The sequence below is a fragment of the Fistularia commersonii genome, chromosome 11 (genome assembly GCF_037954325.1).
Source record: "Fistularia commersonii isolate RoL2024-O1a breed Wild chromosome 11, RoL_Fcom_v1.0, whole genome shotgun sequence".
NCBI classification, from domain to species: domain Eukaryota; kingdom Metazoa; phylum Chordata; class Actinopteri; order Syngnathiformes; family Fistulariidae; genus Fistularia; species Fistularia commersonii.
Window position 1 is genome coordinate 9,657,701 of NC_141294.1, and position 14,878 is coordinate 9,672,578.

A 14,878-nucleotide genomic window follows, 5' to 3' on the forward strand; every position below is an offset into this window, starting at 1 on the left:
AAAAAAAAAAAAGAAAAGTAGATGTAAAAAAGTGGTGTAGCCCCTTGATGGGTGGAACAATCCCTTCGGGTGGGTGGGTGGGAAATGAAAATGATTTCTTGGCTGTCGTGACCCCGAGAGCGTCTCTCGACAGGTTGAGAACCCGGCGCGCATCGCATCACATTTTCATGTTTTAAATCGGATCCGCAGTTTCCGTGATTGCAACCAAAAAAAAATAACAAAAAAAAAAAAAACTGCTGAAATGGATTGTGCTTCCCCTATCCATTACGGCGAACGCGCACTGACAGGTTTGCCACACGCGTGTCCGTGTTCGAGTGACTCCGATCGGAGACGCGCCAAATCCATTGAGAGGCTCTGATTCACGGCACCTGGGGGGGGGGAAGAGAGGGGGTTTCGGGGGGGGGGTGCGGCGGATAACCATATCGACAGGAGATATAGATCGCAGGGGTTGAAGCGTGGTCGCTGGTGTCAGCAAGAGCGGCAGGGGAAGCGACCTTTGTCCACGCAACGAGTCCCATCCCTTGCCGTGCGTCTCCGCCGTTACCGGGGCTTCTGGCCCGACGTCAGTGGCGGTGCGGCAGTGCGGCGGGAGGAGCCCTGGTTCTTCTGTCCGCTTTTGTCACGGTCTCACTCGGTTTTTTCGCTGGATCTAACACACTCTCCTCCTCCTCCTCCTACTTCCCGCCCCCAAATCTCTGCCCCGTGTGTTTCAGCAGATGGATCTCTTCAAACTCTGCCCTGCCTAACATGGACGCCCCTCCGCCGCCGCCGCCGCCGCCGCCTCCACCACCATCTTTCCCATTAGAGTCGGAGGGCTGTTTCGCCTTGGCGCAGTGAGCAGGACACGCGGTTCTTTTTTTTTAATTTTTTTTATCCTCACTCTTTTTTCTTTTTCTTTCTTTCACCCTCCCACCCCCAACCCACTCCCCCTCCGCTTTTCTTTTTTTTTTTTTAATTTTTTTTAATTTTTTTTTTCTCTGCCAAATGGATGTGGGGGAACCGTCACCCGAGCCGCTGGTGGTGATCACACCGTGATCTCGCAATTCGCATTCCAGGAGTGACAAGAGATTAAGACGAAATAATCTGGGAAATCTACCAATTCAGGGATTAACAATCCTGTGCACCACCCAAGCACCATGAAGAACACCTCCCTCCTGAGATTTAAGGCAAGATTCAGGTGGATCGTCAGGCTCCTTCTGCTGGTATTACACTGTGTGGGATATTCTCATGGGATGCCGCACGTCTTGAGATTCGGTAAGACATTTTTTTTTTCTAACCCCAGCCTTTCCTCATGTTGCTGGGAAAAAAGTTTGAGTGATGCTCACGCTGCGTATTTTTCCACTCTCTCCCCACTTGTGGGAAAGTTGCTTTTCGGGAGTGCGTTCTCACACTGTGACGAGGCTTCTTGGAAGCGGCATCACTGTCGTTGGCTCAGAAGTGTAATATAATATCTAATATCAGTACAAATCTGACAACACAGTGGGCTGGGAAACAGCAAGAGTCGAAGGGAAGTCTATAACTTGTTGCTCTTTCCAGAGCTGTTAGACTGGTAACTCTTTCTACGCGTGTGCATGGAGGAGATGAATGAGAGTTGAGATTAGAGTTGGTTTTTACCACAAATCTATCGCTGAGAGTACTGATCTAATCGCTCAAAAAATGCCATTGTCCTGTCGGGGACCTCCTACTATTACCGTGAATGTGTGAGACGTTCTGCACCCCTTTGCAGCAAAGTTTGGACTTTAAACTGAGCTGTCAGAAGAGTTGAAAAGGTTAAGTTCACTGACTTCTGTAGTCCAAGGGATTTGGCAGACTGTGAGGGGCTAGTTTTGTTTTTTGTTTTTTTTAAATAAAGAAATTTTCATTCCATCTCCTGATGTAAACTTGCAAAGGAGTGTTTTCTTGAACTTTTCTGTACATTAGACAATAAACTACAGGGACATCCCTTGTTCTTAACTTGATGAAGTCCACATTGATTTTTCTGCTGATGGAAGAGTGTGTGTGACGAAGAAAGCTCTGCGTGCAGACAGAAATAACTCGTGCTCACATCCATCCCGGTCTATCATCGCAGTCCTCCAATGCTCATCAGTTAAATTAGGCTGTTTTTGGCAAGAGCGGTGGACTCGGAACATACAGCCCAGGCTGGGGTTTAACACTCAGAACCTGTCGGACAACCTGCCTTTGATTACTAATATTTATTCCTTCTCTCTTCCTTTGCCAGCACGCTTTTAAAAAGCCACTTGTGTATTGATGGATCAGTTGAACAGCCGTCTGCAGGCTTTTAATGTTTTTAAGGGTGTCAGTCGGTAATGGAATATGACAAAGTGGAATCGTAGTCACTGAAACATCTATTAGAGGCGTATTAGCGGCTCGGTGGATTTATTTACTGGTGGTGTTTTCAGATTCCCTTATGACATCATCAAGCCCTGATGCCATCAGAATCAGGGTTATTTTTTCAGACTTGACTCAGTGCCTACGGAGCCACGTCGGTGCAGAGAAGAAATCCCAGTGATGAGTAGCCTTTTAATGTCTGTTTTTCAGTAGCCATGCTTCCCTTTTTTCAGAGAGCTCAACAGGCCTAGCTCGCTAGTGAAAAGTGGCTCAGTGGAATATACAGTTCTGACTAATATATGACCAAAGGGCTTAGAAATTATTAAAGGTAAGCAATATATTAAAGATACCTTCCACTGAGCAAAGAGCATACAGAATAACCTGATACCAATTATAGTTTGTACCAGTCATGGCTTTTGCAGAGAGTAAAGTTATAGAGTATATCAATATTTTATTAATCCCCATATTCAAAATGCCAACTGTTTGTTCTTCATTAAACATTTTCTTAAACATGTGAATTTGAACATGCAAATGGTCTGGCTATCGTACACAGGACATCAGAAGGTTTTGGTTTTCTCCTTAAGTTAAACTCTTATCTCTGGTTATTATTAGACCAGAATTGGCTTCAAAACATCCGAGCATCGTGGCCCTGCAATTGACTGGCGATCGGTCCAAGGTGTTACCCCGCCTCTCGCCCGATGACCCTGTGACCCTAATGGATGGATGGACATTTGTGCCTCAAAAATACTTATCTCTCTTTATTTTTTTTGCTCTTTAAAATGCTTTTTTACTACAGAGTAAACTTGTATTTGAACCAAAGATTGAAAAAAGAACCGTCAGACATCAAACTACACATCTATCTCTATATATCTGTCTATCTATCAATCTATAGCGCAAGCCTGAATATTGAATATTAAAATTCTGAACTAGAAGAACAAACCTTGTGACACGTGAGCTCTTAAACACTCTTCTGCCGGGTTCTCTGATATGTCCTGTATGTTTTCAAGGTCAAATTGCAGGTAGAGGTATAATTGTAAAGTTGTGCAAATGTCAAATCAAAGTAATAAGAGGAATTTGTGCCAAGAGCTGGTTCAAATTAGATATCGAGTCTATTCGTGGTATGACATCTCAAATAATAATGGTGGAAATCTGGTTGAGTGTAAGATTTTCTTCCTTGCATGAGAGATCTATAAATGCATTGATTTAGACTGGCGTTTTAGGTCTCCGCGATCCCTGCAGAGCCAAGATCGAATGTGTTGCGTTCGCTGATGGTCAGGTTTTTTTTTTTTTGAAGGTCACATTGTAATGAGTTAGATTGCTATATGTTGCAGGTAGAAATTGGAAGAAAAACTCCCCCTCTTCTTTTTGAGAGTCTGGTCCGTCAAATGCTCAATTGAAAAGTTGACATTATCGTTCAGGTGCTCAACATTTGTCTCCCACCTCCGCTTGACTGATGAATTGTAAATAATGTGCCTTGGAGAAAACAGAGGGTGTTTAGACAGCCGATATCGCACCATGATCCATCTTACAAGACTCTGAGTTTGATCTGAAACGGAAGTTGATAATCACAGCATTGCTCAGAGAATAAGATAGCGTAGTTATTTTACATAGTCACCTCCTCCTTGTTCTGATGGACAAAAACAGTGGTTTGAGGTCACAAACCAGATAACATCTGCAGCATTTGCTTAAAGTCCAACACGAGTATTTTTTTTTATTTTTGGAAATATTTTGACAAACTCACATATCGAGTTTAAGCTTGCACCTAGAATCAGGGCTTAGGATGCGCATAGTTTGTTTTATGACGGTTTGTTTAAGATTGGAGCATGTAGCAGTGATATGGTGTTATGTTATTTTATCCAATCATCACCATTTATCAATATGGCTTGGAACTGAGGGGAGAAACCCATTGATAAAATTACCCTCAGTGCAAAGTATTGCATTCAATGTATAACAGCGTTCCCTTGGTAACTGTGCGACGGAAACAACTCAAAACAAGAAAACTATGTATGATGCATTATAGCATATAGACCCAAATAGGCCCTGCATCCATCGTGTGCCGCTTATCCTGCACTGAGGGTCATGGCGGGGCTGGAGCCGGTCCCAGTGATTATTGGCTGAGAGGCGTTCTTCACCCTGGATTGGTTGCGGGTCAGTCACAGGGCCACATATGGAGACATATAAACATTCAATTTCCCATTCTCCAATCTCGGTTAAGTGTCTTCAATTAACCTACTTTGTGTTTTGCGATTGAGTAACTATTGACTGGAGTAATCATTTCATTAGAATCACCATGTTTCAGGCTTCTTTGAGCTTTGCATTTCAGGGTGGTGACTGGATCTTAATCAGTTCACCGGCTGAATGCCAGGATTTCTGTTAAGATCTGTAATATCTTAATCTTGCAGATGGATGGTTTGGACGTTTTTTTTATATTATTCTGCTGCATGTCACCATTATTCATCTTGTTTTATCACTCATTTTATTAACAGTCACATGCTGTAACAATCCTAATTAAATCAGGGAGTTAAACCATGAGGTAGATGTGATTTGCCACAGATCCAAGTGTCATGTCATGCATCTATGGTGGATTTCTGTCAAAGAGCCATGTAATCTTGATGCTTGACTTTGCTTTTCCCTGATTAATCTATAATTGGATAAGAAAGAAAATAAAACACACATGGTGATGCATTGCTATCTGTATTAAGAAAACAATACAGAAGCCTTACCTGGTCATTCTCAATTTGACTGTACCACAAATTGTTGATGAAAAGACAATTTTGCAACTATTAAGCTGACAGATTCTATGTGAGAAGCAGTTATAATACGAAACCCTGAGACAAAGGCTGGTAAATTCTCAGCAAACGCTCCTGTGGCCTCTGGTCTGACCTCCTCCATTTTCCCTTTTGTGGATGATGGATCAAGACCATATCCACAGTCTGATATGAACAGCTATTTCCTCATAAGCACGCTGACCATCAGCTTATGTCTCATGATAATTTAAGTGCAATCTTTTTGCTAAGTCAAGGGCAACACTGGCCCTCAGTAGTTCACTGCTGGTGGAGGTTCGCTCCGTTCCCCCCCAAGGTCTTTTGCTGCTCTGAATCAGTGCTTGAAAACGCAAATAATAGAGTCCCTTTATTCAAATTTATAGATGAATGTCTGAGACTGACAGTGCAGAGGACAGAGTAAGCAGTGAGATACCATTGATAAAGTGGAAGATTATGAATTTAAGACTGTAAAAGTGGGAACGATGTAACTGTTTGTGGAAAGAAAAGAAAATGTTCCCTTCACAATAGAACTGGAATTACAGAACACAACGATTGTCCGCTATGGGGATATATTCAGAGAGCAAGATGTTGGTTTCTTTATTCCCAAGACCGCGTCCTACAAGTCAAGTAAAAGGTAGCATCAATGCCTGGCAGTAGCAGATAATAGCAGTAACAAAAGAATGACTTCCAACGTGTTTTCCCTCTTCAGTACAGACAGATGCCCCCCGCTTGGGCCTTGGTGTGACAGTGGCTTTAGAAATAACAATACTGTAAAACAAGGAACTTTTATTTATCCTGATTCACAAGGCATTCTCTCAGCCCACACTGATCAAGAGGGTGGAACTACATTAGCAGGAAGGAAGAAAATGCTTTTTTCTTTTTTTTTTTCTCGGTCAGAGCAATCTTGTCACCTAGAAACAATCCGTCCATTTGTCAGAAACCTGACTCCTCACCTTCTGATCAGAGTCTAAATGAAATGTAAAAGAACTAATGGTGCTCTTTTCCGTTTGCAGAATATAGGGTGTAACAGGGTCCCTATTTTTTCTCTTTGTCTGTTAATTATCTCCTGGTTAGAGTATATGATACATCTTTAATTCCCTATGAATACAGAATGTGAATCCAAGATGAAAGGAAGAGAAAGAGCTGGAAGTGAGGGGCAAAAATGACACCACATATGATCATGTGGTGCAGTTGGTAGAGGAGGCGTTTTTCCAATCTGAGGGCTGTAGTTCAATTCCTGAAGACTCCTGTATGCACGCCAAAGGTTCCTTGGGAAAGACACTGAATCACCAGTTGCTCCCTATGGTCTGCACTAGCGCCTTGCATAGCTATTCTCCATCCATTGTGTGTGTGACTGGGGGAATCCATATATATATATATTGTAAAGTTTTAGTCAGGGAAACACTCGAGTGACGGTAGAACGTCCGTTTAATAGGCAGTAGCTGTTGTTGTCAAAAGCCATGCCACACAAGACCTGCAATACAACTCTATTCCCGGCCAATTCCAGGTGAAAAAAAAAAGAATTCCTTGCACCCCAAACCACTGCCACCTAATTCCCAGCAACCCCAAAATCACACAGAAACCAAGCATTCGTAACTTACTACAATATATACACACATATATATGCGTATATGCATATATATATAGTATACATATATGTATATATATATGTGTGGATATCTATATATACAGGTACATATATATATATACATATATATGTGTGTGTGTGTGTGTGTGTGTGTGTGTGTGTGTGTATATCTGTGTATATATATATATAAATATATATATATATATGTACAGATATATACACATAACCCCCAAATATAATCTCTGTAGTGTTCAGCAATAGACAATAGTGGTTACTTTAGTGCCTTAATAGAAATTTTGTTTCTGTCAAACAATACAATTATCAAGAGGTTTTTTTCTCACAAATTGTAAGAGATTACTAGACAATAAAAGGAATCAAATAGCAAGACACGATGAAAACTCAAAAAAAACAATCCAAAATGTCTTTTATGAGCCAAATAAAAAAGAACATTGAAATTATGAATTTCTCTGAATTCAATTCATTTGTGCTCTTTTATGGAGGAATATGATTTTTTCAGTAGAATTACTGTGGAAGTGATGGCTGTTTAGTTTCAATGGGTTGGTCTTCAAAGGAAGAAAAAAATGACTATCTGGTACCTAAATAAGTGGGGAAAGATATATAGTTTTAAGCAGAAGAAGAACTTTGTTGGATTGATAACATTTTCAGGGTTATCAGACCACTACCTTGTGAGATTTTATCCTTATAATCTTATATCATTTACTGCTGTAAAATAATCCATACAGCTTTTGCTTTCACAAGAAGATTGAGCAGATGGACACCAAGTTTTTTGGTCGTGGGGTGTAATTATTTTCAGTATTTCAAGTGAACTCTACAGTTGGAGCGGGAGCTGTCACATTCAAGTACCCCTCTCTCTCATTGTTCATAATCTCACCATCATATTCATGCTGGAGCACCCTGTCTGAATCTGATGCTCCAGTCAGCATTCAGCTGACATAGTGGACACAGTCAAATGGCTGAGCTTCCAGTTATGTTTACCCACTCGACTTCTTCCTTACTTTCATTTGAAAGCTGAATCGGAAGTATAAACGGTCAAGGTTATGCAGCGATTGAGACAAAGTTGTCATTTCAATTAAAGAAGACCAGCTGAACTATATTCGACCCCAATCATGAGCAACTAGTCTGATTTGATGGAGCCGTGATAAACGGAATATACTTTGAATAGGAGGTCCCGTTAAAAAAGGCAGTCATTCTTCTGCATTTCAATAGGGGACAGATATTTTTATGCTGATGTGGATAGTGAAAGAATGGAAAACAAAACATTTGAGCTGCAAATTGCATTCTTGTTAATGCAATTTCCACATAAATTCCAGCCCATTTTCACAAACATAGAAACGAGAAGAGATAAATACTCCACTCAAATATTTTCAAGACAAAATATCTCTGGCTGTTTCTCATTTATTGGAGTTTTTATTTATGTATTTGTTTACAGAAAACTTCCAAGCTCAAACTGTACCTTGAGATCATTGTCAATGAACACTTCCTTTTTTTGTAGCCACCATATCAGAAACAATCTCCTCTCACTTTCCATTATATGTGTTATATACATTATCCGTTATATTATAAGTGCTATACAAAAACAATAATGCTGAGCACAGGACTTTGATATATTTAGACTGAAAATCACTGCTGTTACCCTCCAGGTGCCTTTGTATTCATTATGCCTCTCAGCAGTGCAAATGTATTTTATATACTCTGCCATCAGCACTTCCTCCACCGGTGAGTGCTCTGCAAGAGAGGTGTGTCACTCAAAATATGCTATGTGACCATCATAGCATTCAAGTGCAACTCAATTAACAGCAAGTGGGGAAAAAAGCCTATTGAACATCACTGAGAGGACATCAATAAAAAGATTTATCTGTTGCCACAACATTCACCTGCTGGTTTTATGTACCATTATGAGAGATGTTGGAGGGATAATGTGCCTCTGCTCCAAAGTCAGTCTGGGCACTTCATTCATCTGAATACATACAGAATAAAAAAAAAAAAAACAAACAAAACACATGCAGGTTGAGCAAACAGAAATGCACCATTTTAAGCTTAAAAAGGGAGGAAAGGTTATAATAATGCATGGAATCATTCTGTTTTCTTTATCTGAGGATGATTTTCTTTTATATTGGTAACTATTGCTATTACTTTCCGGAGGATGTTTGTGCATAATGATCGTTTCTTTCAAAGTCAATCTGAACTTCTTACATATCTTTATTCAAATAGCGCTACTTGGCTTGCTTTTCTTGCCGGTGCTTTCAACTGCTGAGTATAGCTGTGGAAAAACCAACTTTGACACTGGTATGTTTGAGTCCTTTCTTTCTTGTAGACCACCTCTCCCCCAGCAACACTTTAACACACTGAATCATTTGGCAACAGAAGGTAATGGTTTTGAAGTCAGAGATGATGTTGTTTTTCTGTTTACAGGGGTGTAAGACCTGAAAATGTCTATGCAGGACCTAGTAGATCACCGTTTTACTGAGTTATGGAACCTAGTGGTTCTTGATAACAAATTATCATTGGAAATGGGTTTTGTCCCCCTGCTAGCAGATATTAAATGCATCAGTTGAAGGTTTCTGTTTACCCTGAGATATCTTTTGTGCCGAGTTGACAATCTGTCCTGCCAACCCCAGCAGTAGAATTCATGGAGTGACCAAAGTGAATTTCTGTCTCTGTAGAGTGTAAATTCAAAGGATACAACTGACTTGCCATCTGTTTCTTTGAGTTAAACATCATGTGTAGAAACAGAAAAACCCTAAACCGGAGAGGGAAGTGGATAGAACCTCAAAAGGGTCATTTACATCACCAACAGTTTCTAGAGAACCTATAATATCTGATGATAATATCTATGGCATATGATTGACCATGTTTTTAAAGTCCAGGATACACTACTACTTAATGGATTAAGTAATTGTATACATTGTTTGTTCATCAATTTATTTAATTTATCTCTTTATTTTTTTGACTTATTTTTAACTGTGATTTATTTGGATTTATGACCTAATTATTACTTTTGAGAAAGAGGGAAACTGTATCTATGAAAACCTTGAAATCATAGCAAACAGAGACTGTACTTGAAAATTGTCATGAGGGATGCCGAGTCCAGAATAGTAATACTTTAAATTGAGATAATTCCTTTTTTGTCCTTCCTGTAAAATAGATAGTCTAGGAGTACTTTGTGATTGCTCTCTTTCGATAAATTCACACAAATATTCTGTCAAGCAGGAACTTGATGGTGCTACTATAGCCATTCTTGTCGTCGATGGTCCATGATATTTCATAGCTATGAGAACAGTGACAGAACTATTTCCTCCTGCAAAAAAGGCTCGGTGGACACGGTGCACGAACTGCTTGTCAGACAAAATACATGATGGGGGAATTACAGAGAGCTTAATGTGAGAAGTAGCGAGTATATATTTTTTCAGCCTTTGGGGAACTGTTTGCAGCCGGTGGGCAGGTTTTCTGAGTCGGAAATAAGTTGAGCGGTTTCACAGAATGCTAACATTCATTGTATCATCCTTCATTGAGGATAACTCAAGCATATGATGTGTCTGTGACTCTTTTTATGCCCTTGGCAGCAGAGTGCACGTTCCACTGTGGCAGCACTTCCCCTCTACTTGTTCCTTCAATTTATGATTATCTGCTTCCGAGGAGTCCAGCTTTATGGACCTTATTTAAACAGATGTAGATTGCAGTGCTCCTCTTTATAAGGCTAAAGGTTGTTCATTGCTTGTTGTTTGCCAGCCTGATTAAAGTGCAGTTTAACATTGCTCTCTTTTGCAATTAAAGCAACTTGTTAGTGTTGTGTTTATTTTATTTGAAACTTAATTTTATAACTCCTACCTGGTTAAAATTTTAATATCACTCTGCTATCTGCTCAGTTTCAACACATAGGAGGGAACTGATGAAACAAATCCCTGGAAGGTCCCATCAATAGACCAGTTCCCATTCTTTCACATGTCATATTTCATGTAATTAACAGTCTTATAATGTATTTTCATGCTAATAAACACTTTGTTTTCTCTCTGTCACTGGAGTTTGACGGATCCGTGTAATGTTTCAATACCCTTTTTTGACAAAATGTAACATCTGCCTGACACCAAATCGACATCAGTTGTATGTATCAGTTGTATACTGACTATTCAAGAGTATCATGTATTGGGTGAGTAAAATTGCTCCTCTGTTAATTTTAGTTATGAAATAATTAGTAAAGCAGTAATTGCAATTAGTAATTTTAATCTAGCTACCTATACAGTATCTTTTTTCTGCCTCAGTGGGTTCACATTTTAAATGCACATATCATACAAACATATGGGTGTACCCCGCCTCTCTCCCAATGATAGCTGGGATCGGCTCCCCCGCGACCCCGAGCGCAGGATAAGCGGCAGACGATGGATAGATATCTGTAAAATGAGAATTAGCTCAAGACTGTTACCCATTACTCCACCGACCTTTTCTTTTAAACTTCACACCATCCATATAAAACAAAGTAAAATGAGAACTATCAGTTCCAACTTCACCAACCCTCTAATGCTCGAACTGGAGTCTCACAGTGTTCAAATAAACATGATTATTGCTGTACATATATAATATTCAAATATTCACGGATACAGGGTATCTAGAAGAATGAGACATCCTGACGGGCCAGTGCTTGTTACTGATTTTCTGGCATATTCTCTCAGGTATATATATATGTTTACTCATCTTTTTCTCATGGCAGTGTTTAAAACGCAAGAGAAACATTAAATATTGTGCTTTAATTACTTAGCTCTGACTTATCAGCTTCCTTAAATTGAGTTTAGCAGTTGGGGCTTTGTGAGCATTACACTGTGCCTTGGCCCACAGCCAACATACTGCTGGTAAATATATTTAAATCAGTGCTAAGCTGCTTAAAATATTCATATTTCACTCATAGCTAGTTTATAGAAATGTGAAACTATCTCTGGCTGGCAAAATCAGTTACATGGATAAAATATATATATCATTTCACATTTGAGGGGAACAAAAGACAGCGGAAGCTGGTGAGCGGTGGCGAGGTGCTAAGCCCTCGTGCACAGTGTGTGTTTTTTCTGATATGGCTGGCTTTGGGAGCTCTGCCTCCCTCTCTCTCTCTCTCTCTCTCTCTCTCTCTCTCTGTCTCACTGCCTCACTGCTGTGAGAGGCACGATGCCGTTCGCCTCTCCTCCTCACTGTACTGCCATGTGTGAAGACGTTTAAAACGCTGCATGAAATGATAAGTCAAAAAGATTATTTCCAGCACCCACTTGGCTCTGAATGGAAAACCTCTGCTTGACTAGGTTTGGCCAAATAAATCCACAAAGATGATCATGGATATGGTTCTTTGGATCTCAGATGCTGACTCAAGTGGAGCTGGAGGTGACCTACTGTGATGTCCCTCTCAAACACACCCAGGACATCAGTGAACAGATCCGATCCCTGCATCAGTGTGAAAGTAATATGACCCAGGAAGTCTCATGCACGCTGTCTGTTCTGACTTTTCTATCCTTGAGGCTTGTCCTACACAACCGTCACTATTAATTATGAGATTTACCCTGGCCCCTGTTAGATAGCTATCTTCAGGTTTCATTCAGGCTATGAGGCGGCACAGAGGTGACTTAAATTTTGACGGTGTGTATCATCATGCACCCAAGGTCTGGCATAAGCGAGACATTGAGCATTTATCTAAAAAAATACATTGTTGCACCCACTATGACCCCCTGTCTGATATTTCTCTTCAGTGTTTAATTGAATCAAATCAATCATTTGAATGGCTCTGCTTTTATTCTTGATCTCATTTTTCACCATCAGAATGATGCTGCAATTTATATATCAATTACTAAAACAAACAATCAAACCTGGGGTTTTATTTTTTGACATTTATCAGGAAGAAATGTGTGTGGTATGTAAGGTTTGGGTGGAAGGATATTGCAAACATACAAACGAGAAACCTCAAATTCAATATCAGCATAGGTATTATACAAGCCCCGTGATTGCATGGCCACTAGTCCAGGTTGAACCCTGCCTCTCACACTGTGACCGCTGACCCTCGCAACTGTAAGGATGAGGGCAATGACGTGCAGTCAGTAGAGGCAGGAGAGGCCGGGCCTCACCTGGCATCATGGAAAGAAAAAAAAGTAAAATGAAGAAATAATTTGAATGGCTCTATTTATTCAGTGATTTGTACTATAAAGTTATTTTCCACCTAACTTCACCATTTTCAGTCGTTTTTTTCAAAATTGCTGAAAAAAAAAAATCACATTTAGCGTTTAAGTATGAAGAAGAGCCATGCTGTGACACGGCAGCCAGTGGAGCCCCGCTATGAATTGCGCAATAACTGTGCTGACATGCTATGCGGCTGAGACCGTATTGCTGTCTCTGTGGATGTCACTATTAAAATTTTCAAACACTTCAAGCTCTAATATATGAACTAAATGTCCGTACTTTAGCTGATGTGTATATTTTTTTCATCAACAACTGTAACGTGTTTCTCGTGCCGAGCGATCGTAAAGCGGCAGCGAAGACACACTAAGTGAGGCACGCAGTGACGGGGCCTCATGGTAGGGGGCACTGGTGATCCCAGGGAGCCTTTTTACTACCCGACTGAAGAACGATAGAATTTGCAATAGCAAGCCACTGTAAACAGTAAGCAAGTGAAGTGCAGCCATCCAGGTATGGAGGATTACATAGCTAAACTGAGAGAATTTTCTAAACTGGACTTTCAGTTGAAGCAGGAGATAATAAGTGAGGGAAGATCGACGCCGGCGCTAACGGATTAGCTTCAGACTACGAGACGGAAGACTCGGTCTTTTCAAACGGAGCGGTACACACAGACAGGCTGGCTTTTTGGATGTCCAGTTAGAAAGCGCCTTTTCTGCTTTTCCTGCATTCTTTTCTCAACTTCTGACAATCAAACATGAGCGGTCGGCCACTCACATTCAAAGTCAAATCGCGCTAAAAACATTCGGGAAGTCCAGGATAGCTTTGCCTTTAAATGAACAGCAGAGACTCAACATCAGCATCCACAATGCTAAGGTAAAGGAAAACCGCTCAGCGCCGCATGGACTTCATTTATAAGTAAAGGTAAGAGATAATAACGTTTTTTTGTGCTTTTTTTCTATGCTACACTTTGTATATGTAAGAATGTTGATACGGTATTTTAAACAAAACACGTTAACTGCTGTCAATAAAATGGTGAATAAGCTACTCCGTAGGGTTCATTTGTTTGTAAATCTGACTGATGACGTCAGTGCCTCACCAGCCATGAACCTCACCGCACGTCACTAGATGAGGGTTATAGGGAATGATCGAATGAATGAGTGAATAACTATTGTAACCAATAGAATTTTGCAAAGGAATATTTCCTGCCAAGCTACCCATCCTGAATAGAGAGATATAGATGCTACTGTTCTTTGAAGACCCGTGTTTGTTTGGAGTCTTACTGATGTCTCATTTTTCCTGGCAGCCAGGTATCCAGATACCAACACTGCGTGTATACAGTAAGTAAAAGCCTCTGATTGAGAATGCCAAGGAAGATTCTGAGTCAATAACTCATTTGGAGGGAGTTATGAATTAGAATGATCTTGCTGAGGGGAAGGTAGACTCCAGTCCATATCTTGCCTTAAGAGAGTGCAATGATATTCCTGCTGGAAAATCAATGCCAGAATGCTGTTCTACCGGGATAAATATCAGCAACGGCCCCTTTCTGCTCTTCACTACTCTTACCTGTCAGTTGGCAGGATTTTTGCTGATACCCCATAAATTCAATTCTCTGAAATGTCATATTAAAATCTCAGACCATTTAGATTCGGTTTAAGATGGAGGATGATGTGATCTCAGTCTCTTGGGCTGGTATTATATGTCAGTAATGGACTCAGTCATTGACAGGTCCATTTTTTTTATTAGTTTGGTCTTAGATTAGAGGTGTCATTCATATTATGAGGGACAGGCACTGTGCCCACACATGCTTTTTTGTTTGTTCTGGATCCAGGCTTTTTCACAACTTTTTTACAGCTTTCAATTTGAATTGAGACTGCAGTCTTGAAATTCAGCAGCGGGGTGTGTTGCGTCTATGCATGAAATGCCGACCAAACCTGGATGTTGCAGAGACCGACCCGAAATCAAAGCCAAAATTTTCAGTTTGCCATTCTTACCCATGTAGCTTCAGGCAGCACAAAGCAAACAAGATCTGGTT

At 40.4% G+C, this 14,878-nt stretch overlaps 1 protein-coding gene across 2 annotated transcripts in view; it reads left to right on the top strand.

Moving 5' to 3' along the window:
* Positions 1 to 711: 711 nt before the first annotated feature.
* The window catches only part of grik2 (glutamate receptor, ionotropic, kainate 2), a 206,448-nt gene continuing 192,281 nt past the window's right edge, over positions 712 to 14,878 (top strand). For both annotated transcript variants that reach the window (XM_086154890.1, XM_086154891.1), the window contains exon 1: positions 712 to 1,254. In XM_086154890.1, coding sequence (XP_086011016.1) covers positions 1,137 to 1,254 — 118 coding nt within the window. In that variant the 5' untranslated portion in view covers positions 712 to 1,136. The remainder of the gene's footprint in view (positions 1,255 to 14,878) is intronic.